This window comes from Nymphalis io, chromosome 8 (genome assembly GCF_905147045.1).
Source record: "Nymphalis io chromosome 8, ilAglIoxx1.1, whole genome shotgun sequence".
Taxonomy (NCBI): domain Eukaryota; kingdom Metazoa; phylum Arthropoda; class Insecta; order Lepidoptera; family Nymphalidae; genus Nymphalis; species Nymphalis io.
In genome coordinates, this window is record NC_065895.1 from 9642393 (window position 1) to 9659234 (window position 16842).

Here is a 16842-nt window from a genome sequence, read left to right on the forward strand (position 1 = left end):
ACCGTAACATCCGGCTGCGAAGTTAGATGATTAAATTGCGCGTATACGTTTTGAACGCTGTAGAATGTGGTAGAAAATCATTTAGATATATATAAATGTGGTATCTAACATTGAAAACATACATTTATGTGTAATACTATATTTATTATTTATGATGTAAAGTTTTAGTCATAATGATGTTATTATAAAATAAAAATACCGAATTTCGAAATAAAGTAATCTCAGTAGAAATTAGCAAACTATGAAGGATATATAGTGCACATGTGTGTGCGTAAGCACAGGTTCACTCTCTATTCCCTCACTGTGAATGATATTAGATAATTCGATGGGACGGCAAATCCGACACGACCGGAAAGAGATCAGGCACAGGACCTTTATTTGATACTTCGACAATTTTACTTGGTTACCTTTATTTACTTGGTGATAGGGTTTTGTGCAAGTCGGTCTGAGTAGGTACCTCCCACTCATCAGATATTCTACCAGTAAACAGCAATACTTAATATCGTTGTGTTCCGGTTTGGAGAGTGAGTAGCACATAACATCTTAGTTCCCAAGGTTGATAGCGCATTGGCAATGTCAGGAATGTTTAATATTTCTTACAATACCAATGTGTCTGAGCGGTGGTGACCACTTACCATCAGGTGATACCTTCGCCAGACCAGCTACTGATCTCATATTATAAAAATAGGTTTTATACAAAAAATATTTTATCGCATAATTTAAAGTCAGACAAAGTTAACACTGAACAACAGAAGACACTATTTTCAACTCGATGGTATATAAATATTTAAAGTACAATAACTCGAACTCAGACGAGGGGTCGCTCGGCGCCACCAGTTGAATGCGTTTGACATTGACCTATTTTTTTGTAATCTTCCCATTTAGACGAAAGTAACTCATTCTAAGCTTTTATTATACTTCCGTACAAATATATAGCTATATATCTTGTATAATACCTAATAAGGGTAAAAAAACTTAGAATTGTTAAATTTTCTTTATTTTATTTTATTTTATTTTATTTTATTTATTTGGGAAACATACAGCATAATATAATACATAAAATTTAGTAACAAAATAAATTTCACTTAAGCCAACAAAGTTTCCACTTATACAAACAAACATGGAGTGAACCTAACGATAACAAGTTATTTAACAATTTATTAAGATATATGAATAAAGTATTAAAAATAATTTAAAACAGAAAAAAAAAAACGATAAGTATATTACTGACAAATACAGTTTTTTAGAGCTTCTTTGAACTTAAATAAATTTTCGTTAAATATATCTATACTAGTGTAGCGTTTATTATGATTGTCACATGCTCTTACTAAAAAGCGATTTTTAGCATAGTTCGTTCTACACATTGGGACATAAAAGGTATGTTTTGAACGGGCAATGGAATGTGAGCACTTGATATAAATGTTGTTGACTAAGTACATTGAATCGACAAAATTATTTACAATTTTGTAAAGAAAAACCTGATCTTTGCATTCCCTGCGTTTCTCAAGCGACAAAATATTAAGCTTATTAATAGCATTGGACCCAAATTTACGCGTTAATCTTCTAATAAATTTATTCTGAACATTTTCGATAGCCATAACATACTTAGAGTATTGTGGATTCCAAACCGTTGAAGCGAATTCCAAATTAGATCTTACATACGAGTTATACAACACATTATATGTATTGATATGCTTAAAGTCTCTTCCCTGGCGAAATATGAAACCCATCATACTGTAAGCTTTTGCGATAATTTTATTCACATGCCTGTCAAATAATAAATTAGAATCTAGAAGCACTCCTAGGTCCCTAACCTCGGTTACCCTCTTAATTAAATGATTGGAAATTGTGTAATCAAATAAAATTGGATTTTTTTTTCTAGAAAATGTTATTACATTGCATTTTTCAAAGTTAAGATGTAGGCCATTAGATGAACAATATTGCACTAAAATATCCAAATCATATTGCAAGTTTGAGCAGTCATCACTTCTTTTTATGATTTTAAATAGTTTTGTATCATCGGCATATAGAAGTATGTCAGGATTTTGAAAATTTTTTAGTATATCATTAATGAAAATGTTAAACAATAGGGGACCGAGGTGAGAGCCTTGAGGAACCCCAGATGTTATGGGGACAAAACTAGAAATGTGTCCCTTGACAGCGACTGCTTGAGTTCTGTCAAGGAGATACGACGTTATCCATCTCAGCAAATCGCCGTGTATACCAGTATATGCAAGTTTTTTAATTAATAGCGTATGTGGAATTTTATCAAATGCTTTTGAGTAATCGGTATACACAGCGTCAACCTGATGTCCTCTCTCCATGGCTGAAAGAACAACATCGAGAAACTCAACAAGATTAGACTCAACTGATCTTTTATTTACGAATCCATGTTGTTGGGTAATGAGCAGAGGTTTTATTAAAGGAAACAAAGTATCGTAAATAATCTTCTCAAATAATTTAGGTATGATAGATAACATTGATATTCCACGATAATTTTTGACAACATGCTTATCTCCATTTTTAAAAAATTATAAAATATGTAAATATTTAATATTAAAACAAACATTTTGACGATGAAACGTATTTACAGTTTTTGTACCAGTTATAAATGGTTTTGTTCCAACTACGTATGGTCGCGATAGAGATTGACATTCCGAGTATATGCGAGAGATGGCGCTGTAACATAAAAAATAAACGCACATTTTGAATCTTTGTAAGTTAAATCAATTTTTTTTAAACATAATGAATAAGTCATTTAAGAAATCTTATTGTGTTTTTTAACTTAGAAAAACTAATTCAATATATAAATACTTTTAAATATAAACAATGCGTCGTTTTCGTTTTTTAACCAATACATATTCAATGCGTAAAAGCTTTTACAGGTAAAGTTAATGTAATAAAAAGTGAAAGCCTTTAAAAGACCTTTAAGTAATCTTTTGAAGTGTATTATTGAGTTAACTTTGATTTTCTATCAAAGATTCAAATTTCCTAATACGAAAAGTTTTACTTAAAATGTAAATCCACCCATTTTATTTTGAGTTTGGCCTGTCTAGTGGCTAGCTTATTCGACTGCCTCGTTAGTCGTGTTGCTAGATATAAGGCCACTTCCGAGATCCTGGGTTCAAGCCCCAGATTGGGCCAGTATAAAGTTATTGGATTTTTCTGTTGTTGATTCTTAGTAGCAGCCCGGAGTCTGTAAGTTGAAAATATATACACTCCTCGTAACTGTAAAGCCGTTTGAATTTGCGCCTGAACTCTTTCCGGTCGTGTCGGATTACCGTCCATCGGATTATAGAGTGAGGAAATAAAGAGTCAGTGTTCTGCGCAGTTGACGCAATCTCTATTAAAATTGGCCGCCGTGGCTGAAATCGGTCAGGATGATTCCTGATTTTAAGCCGAGTGAGGAAAATAAGGTAGTGGCATTTTCTGACAAGAAATTCTGAGTAGCACCCTGGAGTGAGAAAGTGGGCAGTCTTTACATTTTTTATTTTTTTTTCTAGTAGATAAGGGGTACTGGCAACCTGGTGGTAAGTGATTACCACCACCCATATAAATTGGCACTGTAAGAAATATTGACCATACCATACACCGTTAATGCGCCAATAACTATGGGATCTACGATGCTATGTACCCCAGAAAGTATGTAAAGCTGTTGATGCTGCGCCTGACCTCTTTCCAGTCTTTTCGTATTTATTATCTCATTGGATTATGATACTGGAGAGAGAACTTCTGAATGCACACACAATTGTGACCAACACATAATCATTTTTAGTTAACCTATAATTTATTTGGATATAATGACTACCTACAAAAAAAAAAAAAACTATTTGTTTATTTTATTACATTGCGTTTATTTATTTAGAAGTCTGCTCGTACGTTGGATCCCTTACCAATAAATATTGGCAATAAAACACGTTTTATTCATTTTTCGTCTAGACATTCAAAATTGAGCATCGAAAATCAAATCATACGCAATCTTTAAAATATTATTATATATTTTATTTCAGATTAAAAAGTGCAAAATATGTATTTTAATATAGAATATAATGGTTCTATAAATCGCACGTCTTTTAAATATATTTCAAAATTCTGAATATATTTAATTGTTATCTCATAATCCCTGATACCCTCTTCATGAGCGATCGAACACGCTGCCATTGTTAACAAGCAAGCCAACTGAGAGGGAGGTATAGGGAAAGTGCACTCTCTTTTCATCACTTGTAGTCCCATGAGACAACATTGCTATGGATCAAATAGTCGACATACAGTTCGTGCTTTCCAAAACAGGAAATCTTAACATATCAAGTTTCTAATTTAGTTTTGTTATTTCTTTAAAATTACTTACTAACTTTAATTTTTAAGTATAGCTTTATTAACCCAAACCGGCATTCAAACCTTAGACCTGCTACCACTGGATTTATGGCAGGAGGCATAAACCTTGCGTTGAAAATTATATGCACATAATAGGATCGTGAATGTTTCGCAGCGCAAGAGTCGACATTAAAAATTGTATTTTATATTATCAAGATGTAATATTTAAGGACGAACATATATCAAATTTATATCTATATACTTCAGGACGCATTTATAACAAAATTAGCAAGTACTTCATATAATGTATTGTATTATTTTACTTCGTTGTTGCTACGCGCAGTTATTGTGTTTTGTGAGAAAATTAAAAAACTATTTCGAAGAATATTAATATATATCGAAATTCGCAAAATTCTGTATAATTCCTAATTATAAACATAGTCTACGCTAGTGTTTTCCAGCCTTTTTAAAGCTATGCCCCACCTTAACATTTCTAAAATTTTTATGCCCCCCATACATAATTTTTAACCTTAAAAAATTGTTTTGTTCCCTTAAGAAATATAAATGATAAGTTTTAGGAAGAAATCACTATGAAATTGTTATCAAAATACCGTAAGTAAAATTTCAAAACATATAATGAAAAAGTTAAATTAAAAATATTTTTAATATTGATTTTTATATATTCATTTAGTGCGATACTTGTGCTTGATCCTTGCTGCACAGAAATTTTATGTTAGGTTCCAAGTAACTTAGCTTTAAGCTCAAGTCTCCACGTTGTGTTATATCAAATCGATTTCTTTTTTTATCAGTAAATTACTGTAAATGATTAACGAAAGGGTTAAAGTCGTGTCGAGTCCATTTTTAAATTGCCCCCCTTAATTATCAAATTGCCCCCCTGTGGGGCGTGGGCCCCACGTTGGGAAACACTGCTCTACGCCCTATTCCACTTACTGTATCGTATAGTGTATAATACGGGTTTTGTCAATTTTACTCTAAGACACTAAAAATAAGTTCTTTGTATAAAATAAATAAATGTATAAGTTCAGTGGAAGAAAACTCTTTTAATCATATCTATTTGGTTCAAGGAAAAATAAAATGGTGTAAATAAATTGGATGTAATTCATAGCTTATCCCAATTTCTTGTTGATTAGGTCACACGCCCACCGATGTAGATGAAATCTCATTTGCCTTTTCAAATTGCCTTATCGAATAATGTTGTTTTATTTTTCTCTTTTTTCTTGCTTAAAGTATATTTCTGAAATCAAAAAAAAAATTAACTGAATGTTAATTTCGTAAACAAATCATTTTCGTTTGATGAACTTTTAATCCAAAATGTCAATCGCGTGTATTTAAAGCGGTTTTTATTAACGAGAATGAAGGCCCAGTGATCGATGAAGTTGGCCTTAATGAGAAAAAGTGTACCTCTGCTCCTTAAAATACATTTTTTTATAACTAGTTCGCCTCTTGTATTATGCGCGAAAGACATTTTACTTAAAGTTTGACAAAAATCTTAACTTCTTTTGTCTAAAGCTTAAGCTTTTTAAATGTCTCAAGGTACACAGAGTAGGGTTGAAATTTTATGACAACCCTACGCTGGTTTGTTTTAGTTAGGTTATTCATAGTTTATGAACTAAGTTTAATTAAAAACTCGAAACTGTAAGTAATTCTTATACTTTTCTTTATATTTTACATGACAAATAAATACATAATTTAAAGCAGTCAAGACAGTAAAAATTGTAAAATGAATATTTGTGTTTTTTAAAGTTACATATTACCGAGATACTAGGAGACCAAGGAGATTAGAGATTTAGCATAGATTCCTAGCGTTTATCTGTTCATGTAAAAAAAAAACAGAGTTAATTTCAAGAACTTTCGTAGAGCATTCTTAACAATCTGATGTGTTCATACATTCAAATGCATTTTATAAGATGATTTAAAAAAAGAAATAAAATGCCATTTCTACTAAGATATTGTATTGTTATTTAAAAACTACGCAATAAGTCTTCTCAAAAAATAACGTTTCAACCAATTAAGACCGAGGCGAATTGTTAAATATTAGGTATATTTTATTTCATTCGCAAAACTGGATACAATTAAATAGTATGTTAATAAGGTAAGTACCTTAATATACTGAATAATTATTTTTTTCATTATTAAAGTATTCGAGTTTTATTGTTATGATTTCAGTTATGTATGTATATGCATCATAATTAAAAATATCTACTCAATAATGACCACGCGGAATGTTGGCAAGAATGCTAACAGCAATTCCAGTCAGCATTTAACTATAGTAATAACTCGCTAGGAATTTAGTGAAATGTATTCCAAATTTAAATGTAAAAAAATAGTGTATTTTTTTTTAAATTATTTTATAAGGAGGTGAGAAGAAAAAAATTATAACATCCGAATGGTAACGTGCCGCAAAATAACAAAAAATAGTCGAATTGCAAAATAAAGGTAATTTGAATTAAAAACGATACTGCGGTTTTCTTTGTATTCAAGCCACAGATCGACAATAAAAAAAAAAACAAATTTTACGTCAAAATTGATTAACAAAAACGCTAGAAGATAAATGAAAAACTTATTATTATATAATTTATTTAAGTTATTATCCCGTTAATTACAGAATTCATTTAACTAATGATCTTATATTATCTACAATTTACAAGACCTTTAGTACGGCAATAAAATTAATAGACATCGACGCCGCTTTAAGCGTGAAAAGGGTCCGTATATTTTATTTCGACTCTTTTTCAGTAATTGAGATGGTAATGTTCACCCTTTTACCCTGCTTTAACTCAAGTCGTAATATCGGTATTACAAATGAAATAATACATATTGTACTTTATATATCAGCTCGCTATGCACACACACCGTCTTCACTTCGCGCCAATACCAATATTAATATTCTATTTCCCGCGCTCCGCGATGTGTGTCATACGAGTTGACATATGGATAGGTACACAGATAATATATATTCATATTATAAAATACTAATTAATACATTATAGTAGATGTGTGTACACTACAGAGATAAAGGGGGATGTATGAGGGTTATTTATAAACGAGTTGAAATTTTACCATATAGTTAAGTAACGTATGAAAACATGATTATTTTAATAATTTATTGTCCGAAAAGATTACACAATTCTAAAATAAATACAAATATGTTGCTTATGTATAATACATGCAAAAAAACTAAGAAATTGGTCTGTATATGAAAGTATTACGCATATATTGTTAAATAGATTTAAATGAACCTTTTGCTTGGTTGTAAGGCTTTGAACAAGTCCGTCTAGGTAAGTAAGACCCACTTACCTACCTAGATATTGTACCGCCAAATAGCAATAAGTACCTACTATTGCGTTTCGGTTTGAATGGTGAGTGAGCCAGTGTATCTATCTACATGCACAAGGGACATATTACTTAGTTCCCAGGGTTGATGGCGCATTGGTGATGTAAAGAGTGGTTAATATTTCTTGTCTAAGGGCGGTGGTGACCACTTACCATCAGGTGGCTCATATCATATCCGCCTTCCTATATTATAAAAAAAACTCACAATATATATATTTAAAGAGAAACCTTGTAACATTTTCTTAAAATAGTCCCAGAGAATAGATTAAAAATTATATATTCATAGATAACGTTCACCCAAATGAAGTCACGGGCAACTCGTGTTAAGTTAAACCCTAAAATTCAAATAACCAATTATAAAATATGACTCATACATAAATCACAAGCGATTTACACGCTTATCTATATAATTATAAAGATCAATTTACAACATAACAACCGAGCCATGACCGAGCCATGACCGTCCCTATAGTAAAGGAAGCCGGCAGATAGCGACTTGAATAATAATAAAGATAAACTGATGAGAGTAATGGAACGAATAACATATCTTTGTTTTAGCCAATTCAAAATGTTAAGAGGGTTTGGAGACGGTCAATCCCCTTGTTGTACACTCGCCGTGTCTCCACCGATATGATTTTATATGTCTGTTTTACATTTGTGCTTATAATTTATTTTGTGTTTGGGGATGAAGAAAATATCGTGAGAATTCTTGCATGTCTCATATAACCCGCATTGGAGCGTGGTGGATTAAGCTCCGAAAGTTCTTTCCAAAAGTAGATACTGCATTATCCCAGCTGTGGGTTTTTAACAACTTATGTTCTGTTTTATATCATTATGTCTACTTTTTCACAGCCATATTTGTTGACAATTAATGGTCCTTAGGGTCGTAATGTGAAATTTTATATCCTTTAATCTTGCTCAATAAAATAGTTATTTTAACCCATAAATAATTAATCTAATTAGACTAGTTTCTACTCAACTGGAAATAAGCCCGGTGAATCTATTTACATATGTACGATGTCCGCCTGCTTGTGTCGAGGTTAAGAATTGCGCCTATAGTGCTCTGGCAATTCAATAGTGAAATGTAAAAATGTGCGTGTTTCTCCACGACGTCTTCTCCATCGTATATCACGTGATCAATTAATCTGTCACTTAAAGACATTAGTTGTACTTGTGGCTAAGCTAACCGTAAAAATATAATACAGACTTAGCTGAATTGTCAATGATTAATTAATATTGAAGAGGTTATTACAAAATAAATAAACCGTACAAATAATATATTACCGCACACATTGATTTCGACTTCATGTAATATAACTATATGTATGTATGTAATAGTGAAGCGATAGACAAAACAATGTAAGGGAAATTGAAGCTTATATCTTTGGCAGATGAACATTCTCGTGTCGACAGAGTGCTTCGATCGTTCTTGAGCTCGGTGTATATGGGTGATTTCATTGTCGCTATGTAAAAGATTGATAGTGTGTTCACAAGCTTATCTTTTAACTACCGTTTTATGTATGTCTCAATCAAAATTCAAATGAATTTCAAAAGCTTGCACAAATATTTCTTAAGAGTATTTTTCGCCTGCGGTTTTTCCGATATGATTTGGGAATCTTTGAAAAACCTACTCATTCCTTAAATACTGGCAACGCACTTGCGAGCCTTTTAATGTTCGCCTGAAGTCACTTCCTATAATCTGTGCCTTCAGCCCATTTGCCCCCTATTACCGAAACAAATTAAAACGAACCATTTCGTATTAGTTTTCACTTTTAAAGCTTACTTTTAAATTAACTTACAGTTACCTAATTTTTGTAAATGTTATTATGTTGTAAATCATTACTAGTTGCTCAATATCGTAATAGAAACCGGCTGAGAATAATATTTAATATAAATTTTTCAATGGTCTTTTATTGAGTTCTGTAGCGTGTGACATTATATGTATAATTATGTACTACATTACAATGTTATTCCGCAAAAGGAAGCATTGATGTAATAAAAAATACAGCGACGTTTCAATCGTCTCGATAATTTTACGCAGCGATAATACAAACAGTGTGTGCTTCACTTTACATATTGGCCCTGGAATATGCCTTTGATGTGTTGAACACAGACGTGGTAAGCCGATTGATTGTGTGTCAAAGTCTATTATCATATAATCTGTATGGCACGGGGTAAACACGGCTATGATCACGAACAATGTCAGTGCGCTCGAGCGAGTTTATTGATGTACATTATGACCCTTACATTGAAGCTGATCAGCGTCATTATTTCAGGCTAATAGTGTGACTAATACGATATATATACGTCCAGTACCTTTTACAACACCCATTGATTTTGGTTATGTAACTCTAGTGTTATCAATAAAAAAAATATATTTGAAACATGCTAATTCATATATGTTTACTCTTAAATTTTCAATGATGATTATGCGACCACTTTAAGAAGACTATTAATTATAAAACGTCGTTTAGAAATGTCTGTTCTCGGTATTCATATCTAAATAGATTTAAGTTAAATTAAAAATCCTTGAGAGTAATTTGAATAATTCTTTAAAGAAAGTAATTTTATGATAACTTTTTTTTTATTTACTCGTACTCGCTGATCACCGTTAAAAGTTAACGAATCGACAAATAAATTTGCTGATTAATTATTTCTACCGAAATCCTGAATCGCTAATAGCAATCTAATTAATTTTAATCCGATTCATTTTCTTTCTTGATTTGTTAAAATTAGTATTAGTCCTGTAAAAAGATAAAATTAATTTATGTAAATAACGATCTGGAATCAAAATGAAATGCTGATCAACTTTGTAATCGTTACCGAAAAAACTTAAAAAAAATATCATTTATAACATTTACTCTTCGCATCAAAGTTCTTAAAAAGAACTAAAACCAAAAGTAAAAGTAATTAAAATTTTTAAGCAAAGTATCCTCTGTTTACGTAATTATTTGATTTTTGCTTGTATGCTATTTATCACAATATTTTTTTTATTGATACAATCATAATGTACTCCGGACCGTTTTCGGTCATGGCGGCCAATCTTAAATGATTAGTCCACTTCGCGGGACATATTATAGTACACAAGTGCGTGCGCAAACACAGGTGCACTCTCTATTCCCTAAGTCTCATAATCCGATGAGATGGCAATCCACGAACACCTTCGGAAAGATTTCAGGTGCGGGAGCAACGGCTTTACGTGCTTTCCGAGGCACGGGAGTGAACAGATTTCCATCTTCCAGACTCTAGGTTGCTACTAAGAATTTTCGTTAGAAAAATCCAATAAATTATTATTGGCCAGATCTGGGATTTGAACCCAGGACTGTCTGTCTGCGGCTCGCGGCATTGCCCGCATATGCAGGCAATATGTACCCTATTTTTACCTACCGGTCAAGTAATTAAGACGTGAAAGTGTAACAAACAAACTCATTTTCGCATTTCTAATATTAGGATGACATTTAATATATATCTATAACTAAATAACCTACTTCTCTTTTTAATAAGGTTCATGAATGATATATTTTTTGGTACAAAGTAATATAAATGGGGTAAAAATATAAATCGTGTCGATATATTTCTGTATTTTCATTGTGCTTTGTTAAAATAAAATATACAAAGGAGAAATAAATATATATTTTTGTTTAAGATCATCCTTATTTCTAAACAAAAGATCTTTTAGAGCCGTAATATTCTTTGAAGACATAACTCCGAAGTCATTATAGAAATATACTTTTCTTTGTGCTTTACCTATTTTTTTAATAAGCTAAATAATAAATACGAGTAAATACATATTTTTACTGTATTTGTGTATGTTGTTTGTTAAAAATTTAATTTTTATATAATAAAAATAACAGTCTTTAAATGTCCCATTGCTGAGCTAAGGCTTCCTCTCTTCTTTTGAAGAAGGCTTGGAGCTTATTCCACCTAGCAGTTCCAACTTGCAACGACTTGATTTACAAACACAAATTAAACAAATGAAAAGTAAGTTGCTCTTGGTCTGGAGTCGAATTTGCTATATTTGTTTCAAATCATCTGGGCTGAAGTGATCAGCTCATAAGTAATGTTACTTACGAACAAGCTAAGTTACACTAAGTTATTGTATTTGCCTGAGGAGAGCTCCGCAGAGCCACGAGCGGGCACAGTACGGGCCGCAGTTTTATCGACACGATCCCGCTGCCCACAAAGACCTACCACCAGTAAACCATCACTTGAGAATAGCCGAACTTATTTGTAAATTATTATTATAGAAAATTTAGGAAAAACTTGTAGTGACCACTGATAGTATTCTTTTCATGGGATTTTTTAGTTAGGGATTTAAGTAGAAAATTTGACAGTGTAACGTCTGCCGGGTGGGTCAGCTAGCTTAAAATAAGAATACAAAAGTCGGTATAAAAACGTAGTGGGTATAGCGAGTTATGTTAATATTTAACTAACCATTTTATATTTACGATCTACTTCCGTAAGGAAAACGATCTTTTAACAAAGTTGAGTCCCTATTATATATATTAACATTGTGCTATTGGATATATATCAAAGTAAATTATCCTGAAGTAAAATTTAAAAACATCTTAGGAAGTGACTCTTTAATACTAGGTATATATAGTATCCAATTTGTATTTATATTATTTAATAAATGTACCATACATGAAAAATATGTTATTTTTTAGTATAATAAATACTGTTTTTTGTTTCTATAAATTTAAAATATTATTAAGAATTTCGCTACCATTTTTCATTCTCATTCCTTAGGTTTATGATGTTCAAATTGCACCGTTATCTTCACATGATCTTTGATTTCCTGGTTAGATAATTTCTTTTCTAAATACAATTAAGTAAAAACTCAGTTTAAGCATTTAAGAAGAAATATAATTGCTTGTATGATGATAATAAATAAAATGCAATTCTTATGCTTAGCACATGGGAACTGATGACAGTATGAGCGACGACGTGTTTGAAGATGACACGCTCCGTGCCCCCGTGCCGCGCGGCACACCCTCGCCGACGGGCTACAGGGACTACCGGCCCGAATCGCCGGTTCGTACGGCTATTGATGAAGATGTCCCTATACATAAGGTAAAAACGTTACCTTTTTTTTATGCACAAGGCTTGTCAGATTCAAATTTCGAATATCAAGACGGTATCTCCTTTAGGTGTTTTTTTTTTTAAATAAAAAATTAAAGGCAAATGGCACAGCCTATTCGTTTACCCAATTGTCAGAAACATTACAACAGCATTGACAATACGCTGCCTGAGATGATACATGTCTTATGCGTATACGTTTACTGGCTGTTCACCCTTCAAACCGATTGATGATTGTGGTGTTTTACGAAAAGTCAGATTAAACTAAATAACAAGAGAAACGCGACCGTGATTCATCATATACAATAAAGCTAATGCTACACCTGTTTGCCCAAGCGAAATATCTCCAACAAAGAGATTTCGCTACGGTAGACTTCGAGTGACCACGCTTGGATGCATGGGTGTGGCCTTAGCTTTACAAATATTTCTGCTTCGGATGGTCGAGTGGGTGTGTTCCAATCTCAATATGAATGAATACAATCCAACTACAAATATCCTATTAATACATATGTATGTTTATATGTAGGTATTATTATTACTGAGATGAAAAAATCTTTGTCGCTTATCGGTGCGTATGACGGATAAAGTTGTGCTTGTTTTTTGCTTAATTACTTATACTTTAACTTTACATTACTTTTTAAATATTATGTTCTGCTTATGTTTGTCCGTATATCACAGAAATCTTTTATTTTTATTTATATGAAGAATATATGGATACAATTTTCAATAATACTTTCCTTGGTGTTATAAGTTATGTAAGGGGATAACCCTTACGATAAATGAATACAGGTTTTATAATTTATAATATTATTATTATTAATAATTAGTGATAACGTGTATCACTAATTTGCTGAAGTTTCACGTTATTGTCTGTCTCGTAAGCCGTTGGGTAGATCGATATGACCAATTCGTGGAGGTCGAAGGTTCTTTCATTCTTGGCTAAAGATCTTTGTGATCTTTCATGTCGTTTATGATCCCGTATACGTATATTATCATATATTAAATTATTGCCTTTTAATTCGTTTACTCTTACAGTTATACACTTTTAATATAATCGACAACCTTTATTATTAACTGTAAACAAAACATACCGCTCCAAACGAAATATTTCAAATAGGCGGGAGAATATCAGTATTGCACTCCAACGAATAATTCGAACACATATTTACTATATCATAGCATTCTTGATAATATTTTCAATATTTTGATTTATATGTATTTATTTAAGTCTTTCGTAAACATCAATTTTATAACATTATATTATTAAAATTAAAATTATTACATAAATATTGTTTATATAATGTGCTCTCTTAATATAATTGAATGTATTGATTTAATATTTTTTTAATGTTCTTAGACGATTCTCCTGGGCGACAGTGGGGTTGGGAAGACTTCGCTGTTGGTACAATTCGAAACTGGCAAATTCCAACCCGGGAACTTCTCAGCAACCGTCGGTATAGGTTTCACGGTAAGTACTTTTATATACAAATATATAAAGATTTTGCATATAAAAGCAATTTCTTAATTTCCAATGAATATAACACTCTGTATATTTGAGTAATGTCAGTCAATCTTACCGTTGTAATTACACGATAACATTCTTGTAGTACACTCTAAATAAATATATTTTAATCTTTGGAAAATCTCTACAAAAGATACGGGCTGCAAAAGTTACTTCTATTGTCTAAACTTCTTGAATTATCTATATTTGAAAAAAAAAACGTCAAAATGGTGTACGCTTTTTAAAATTGCTATTCTGTAAATAAAACGATAAAAGCAGATTATCTTTAGATCTAAGATAGATATAAGCTTCTTGTACGAAATAATTTAATATGCTATCACTGACTCATGCTTAATATCAAAATAAATAATGATGTTTTATTATTAATAAAAAGAAACATTTATTTTATAATGTTCGTGGGGAGTGCATTATGAAACTGTCGTTGGACTCTAATTAGTAAAATTTCGACGAACTTGTCAAAAGTTTTTGAAAGGGGTACAGCGCTTTTCAAACTGTTTTTGTATATATGCAGTGAGCGACATTCAGCAATGGAAATTATTTTTTTGAACAAAAAATCTAATATAAATAAAATAAAATACGTTAACCTTTTTTTTCTTTTTATCAAATAATAAAATTTTATGATAAAAAAACTAAAATACACTTTTTTTTTACTAAAAAGCTTTTAATAAAATTAAGAAACACAAAGCTTGCGTCATACAAAAGTTCATCAAATTCGGATTAGTTATATAAGCGTGCAAGTGTACCAACACAGACGGACATACTTTCGAATTTGTAATCTAGAAACGCGGTAGCATATCAAGCCAAGTTCCAGCTAACAGAACTGACGAGCAGCACCGTGTGTAATATTACACGAACCATTTGGAGCCACTTTAGACCTCTTCATAACTCAAAAACTATTTCACATAAACATGAAAATTTGACTCATATATTGAAACCTGCGAGATACATATGTGCTCTAAATTTCATAAACAGACCTCAAACGGTTATTTAGATATTAACGTCTAAAAATCGTCATTTTTATCACTGACTGACCTATAGATCAAAACTACCCAGTTCCAGTTGGGTGAATACAAAGGAATAAACCTAAAACTAGTAAATTTTTTATCATTTTATTATAATTTTTCAATTAATTTATTGTATTAGGAACACTTACTTTTAGCGCCTGTAGTGTAAGAATCAGCAATCAAATTGATAACAGCCGATTTTTAAAGATTTTAAAATCTTCACGTGAATATTGTAATTTTTTTTTTTTCGAGGAGGAAAGGCTTTTATGCCTCCCGCCCGGACACGACCGGGACGGGTATGTGGGACACACGGGGCAGAAGGCCACCGTCCTACCCACTAAAACCTCCTCGTTTCCGCCTCACCACATGATGGCGGGGTTACGGGAACGCGTTAGCACACCACCACGACCCCGCCTGCGGCCGTCGCTTTGGGTGAGCGACCCACCTGTTGTTTTTTATTGAGGTTTTCTCCTCTTGGCCCGGCCGGTGAAGGCAAGGCCCTCGGTCCCACCACAGGCTGGCGCCTGGATGGGGAAACGAGTTTGAGAAGGCGGTGACCGAAGTCCGTCCACCCAGCATCGACACCGAAACTGGGCGAACCCGCCTCTCCTTCGTCCTACTACTACCTCCTCCTGTCTCCGGCAGCCCGAAGTCCTCCTATTTGCCACGAAACCGCTCGCTGGTCCACTCTGCGCAACAAAGAAGTACCAGGAGCGGCCCGCGACACTTCCGCCGCGTCAGTCTCAGTCGCGGTCGACAAGCAATCCGGAAAAAACATCGGATTGCTGGTCGACCCCTTTGCCCAGGATGCACCACGTGGAGGTGACTGACATGCACCCCAATAATATTTAATTTTTATTAAAATATTGTATTTATTTTACCTAATCTAACCGGTTTATAAAATAAATTACGGTTATCGAATCGGCATTCATTGTTTCGGCATTTATTATCTGTGCGGTTTGAGAGATGGCAGCACTACGATGTCAGTTTTAAACGATTAAATATATTCCTTTTTGTAAGTATATTCGTTGAATATAGTGGATCGTTGGCATTGAATATATTGTTTGTACATTTCGTATATTGGTTTTTAAATTCGTTGCAGATTTTATACAAAATTATACTAACTGAGGGTTACCTATGTCATCTATTTTGTAAAACTTATTTGAGAAGTTCGGGTTACCAAACCGTAAGTAAAACACATTGTATTCGTTTAGTCGAGGCATATTATTTGTTATTTGAGTAATATTTATTCGATTCTTCGTTTAATTCCAGTCTTTGTATCAAAACCGTGCCACGTGCATTATAAGTCATATATTGCCTTATTTCTACTTATTTAAACACTCTTGAGGTGAGTTGATGCATAAATTACATTATATAATCAATATACCACGTGGTTCAATATTTATTTTTATCAATTTCATATTTTGTTCAAAAACTGAACATAGACTTTGTCAATGTACTAGGTGACCTAAGTCGAATCCTAATGTGATTCGAATTGCTTAAAAGCTTTGTTGCATTAATTTAAATATAGTTCTTGCTTTCTAATATTATTTTATTGCTAATTAAGCA

At 32.4% G+C, this 16842-nt stretch overlaps 1 protein-coding gene across 1 annotated transcript in view; it reads left to right on the top strand.

Moving 5' to 3' along the window:
• Positions 1-16842, top strand: part of LOC126770071 (ras-related protein Rab-37) — an 80967-nt gene that overhangs the window by 1893 nt on the left and 62232 nt on the right. The window contains exons 2-3 of the mRNA XM_050489222.1: positions 12583-12741; positions 14105-14215. Coding sequence (XP_050345179.1) covers positions 12583-12741; positions 14105-14215 — 270 coding nt within the window. The remainder of the gene's footprint in view (positions 1-12582; positions 12742-14104; positions 14216-16842) is intronic.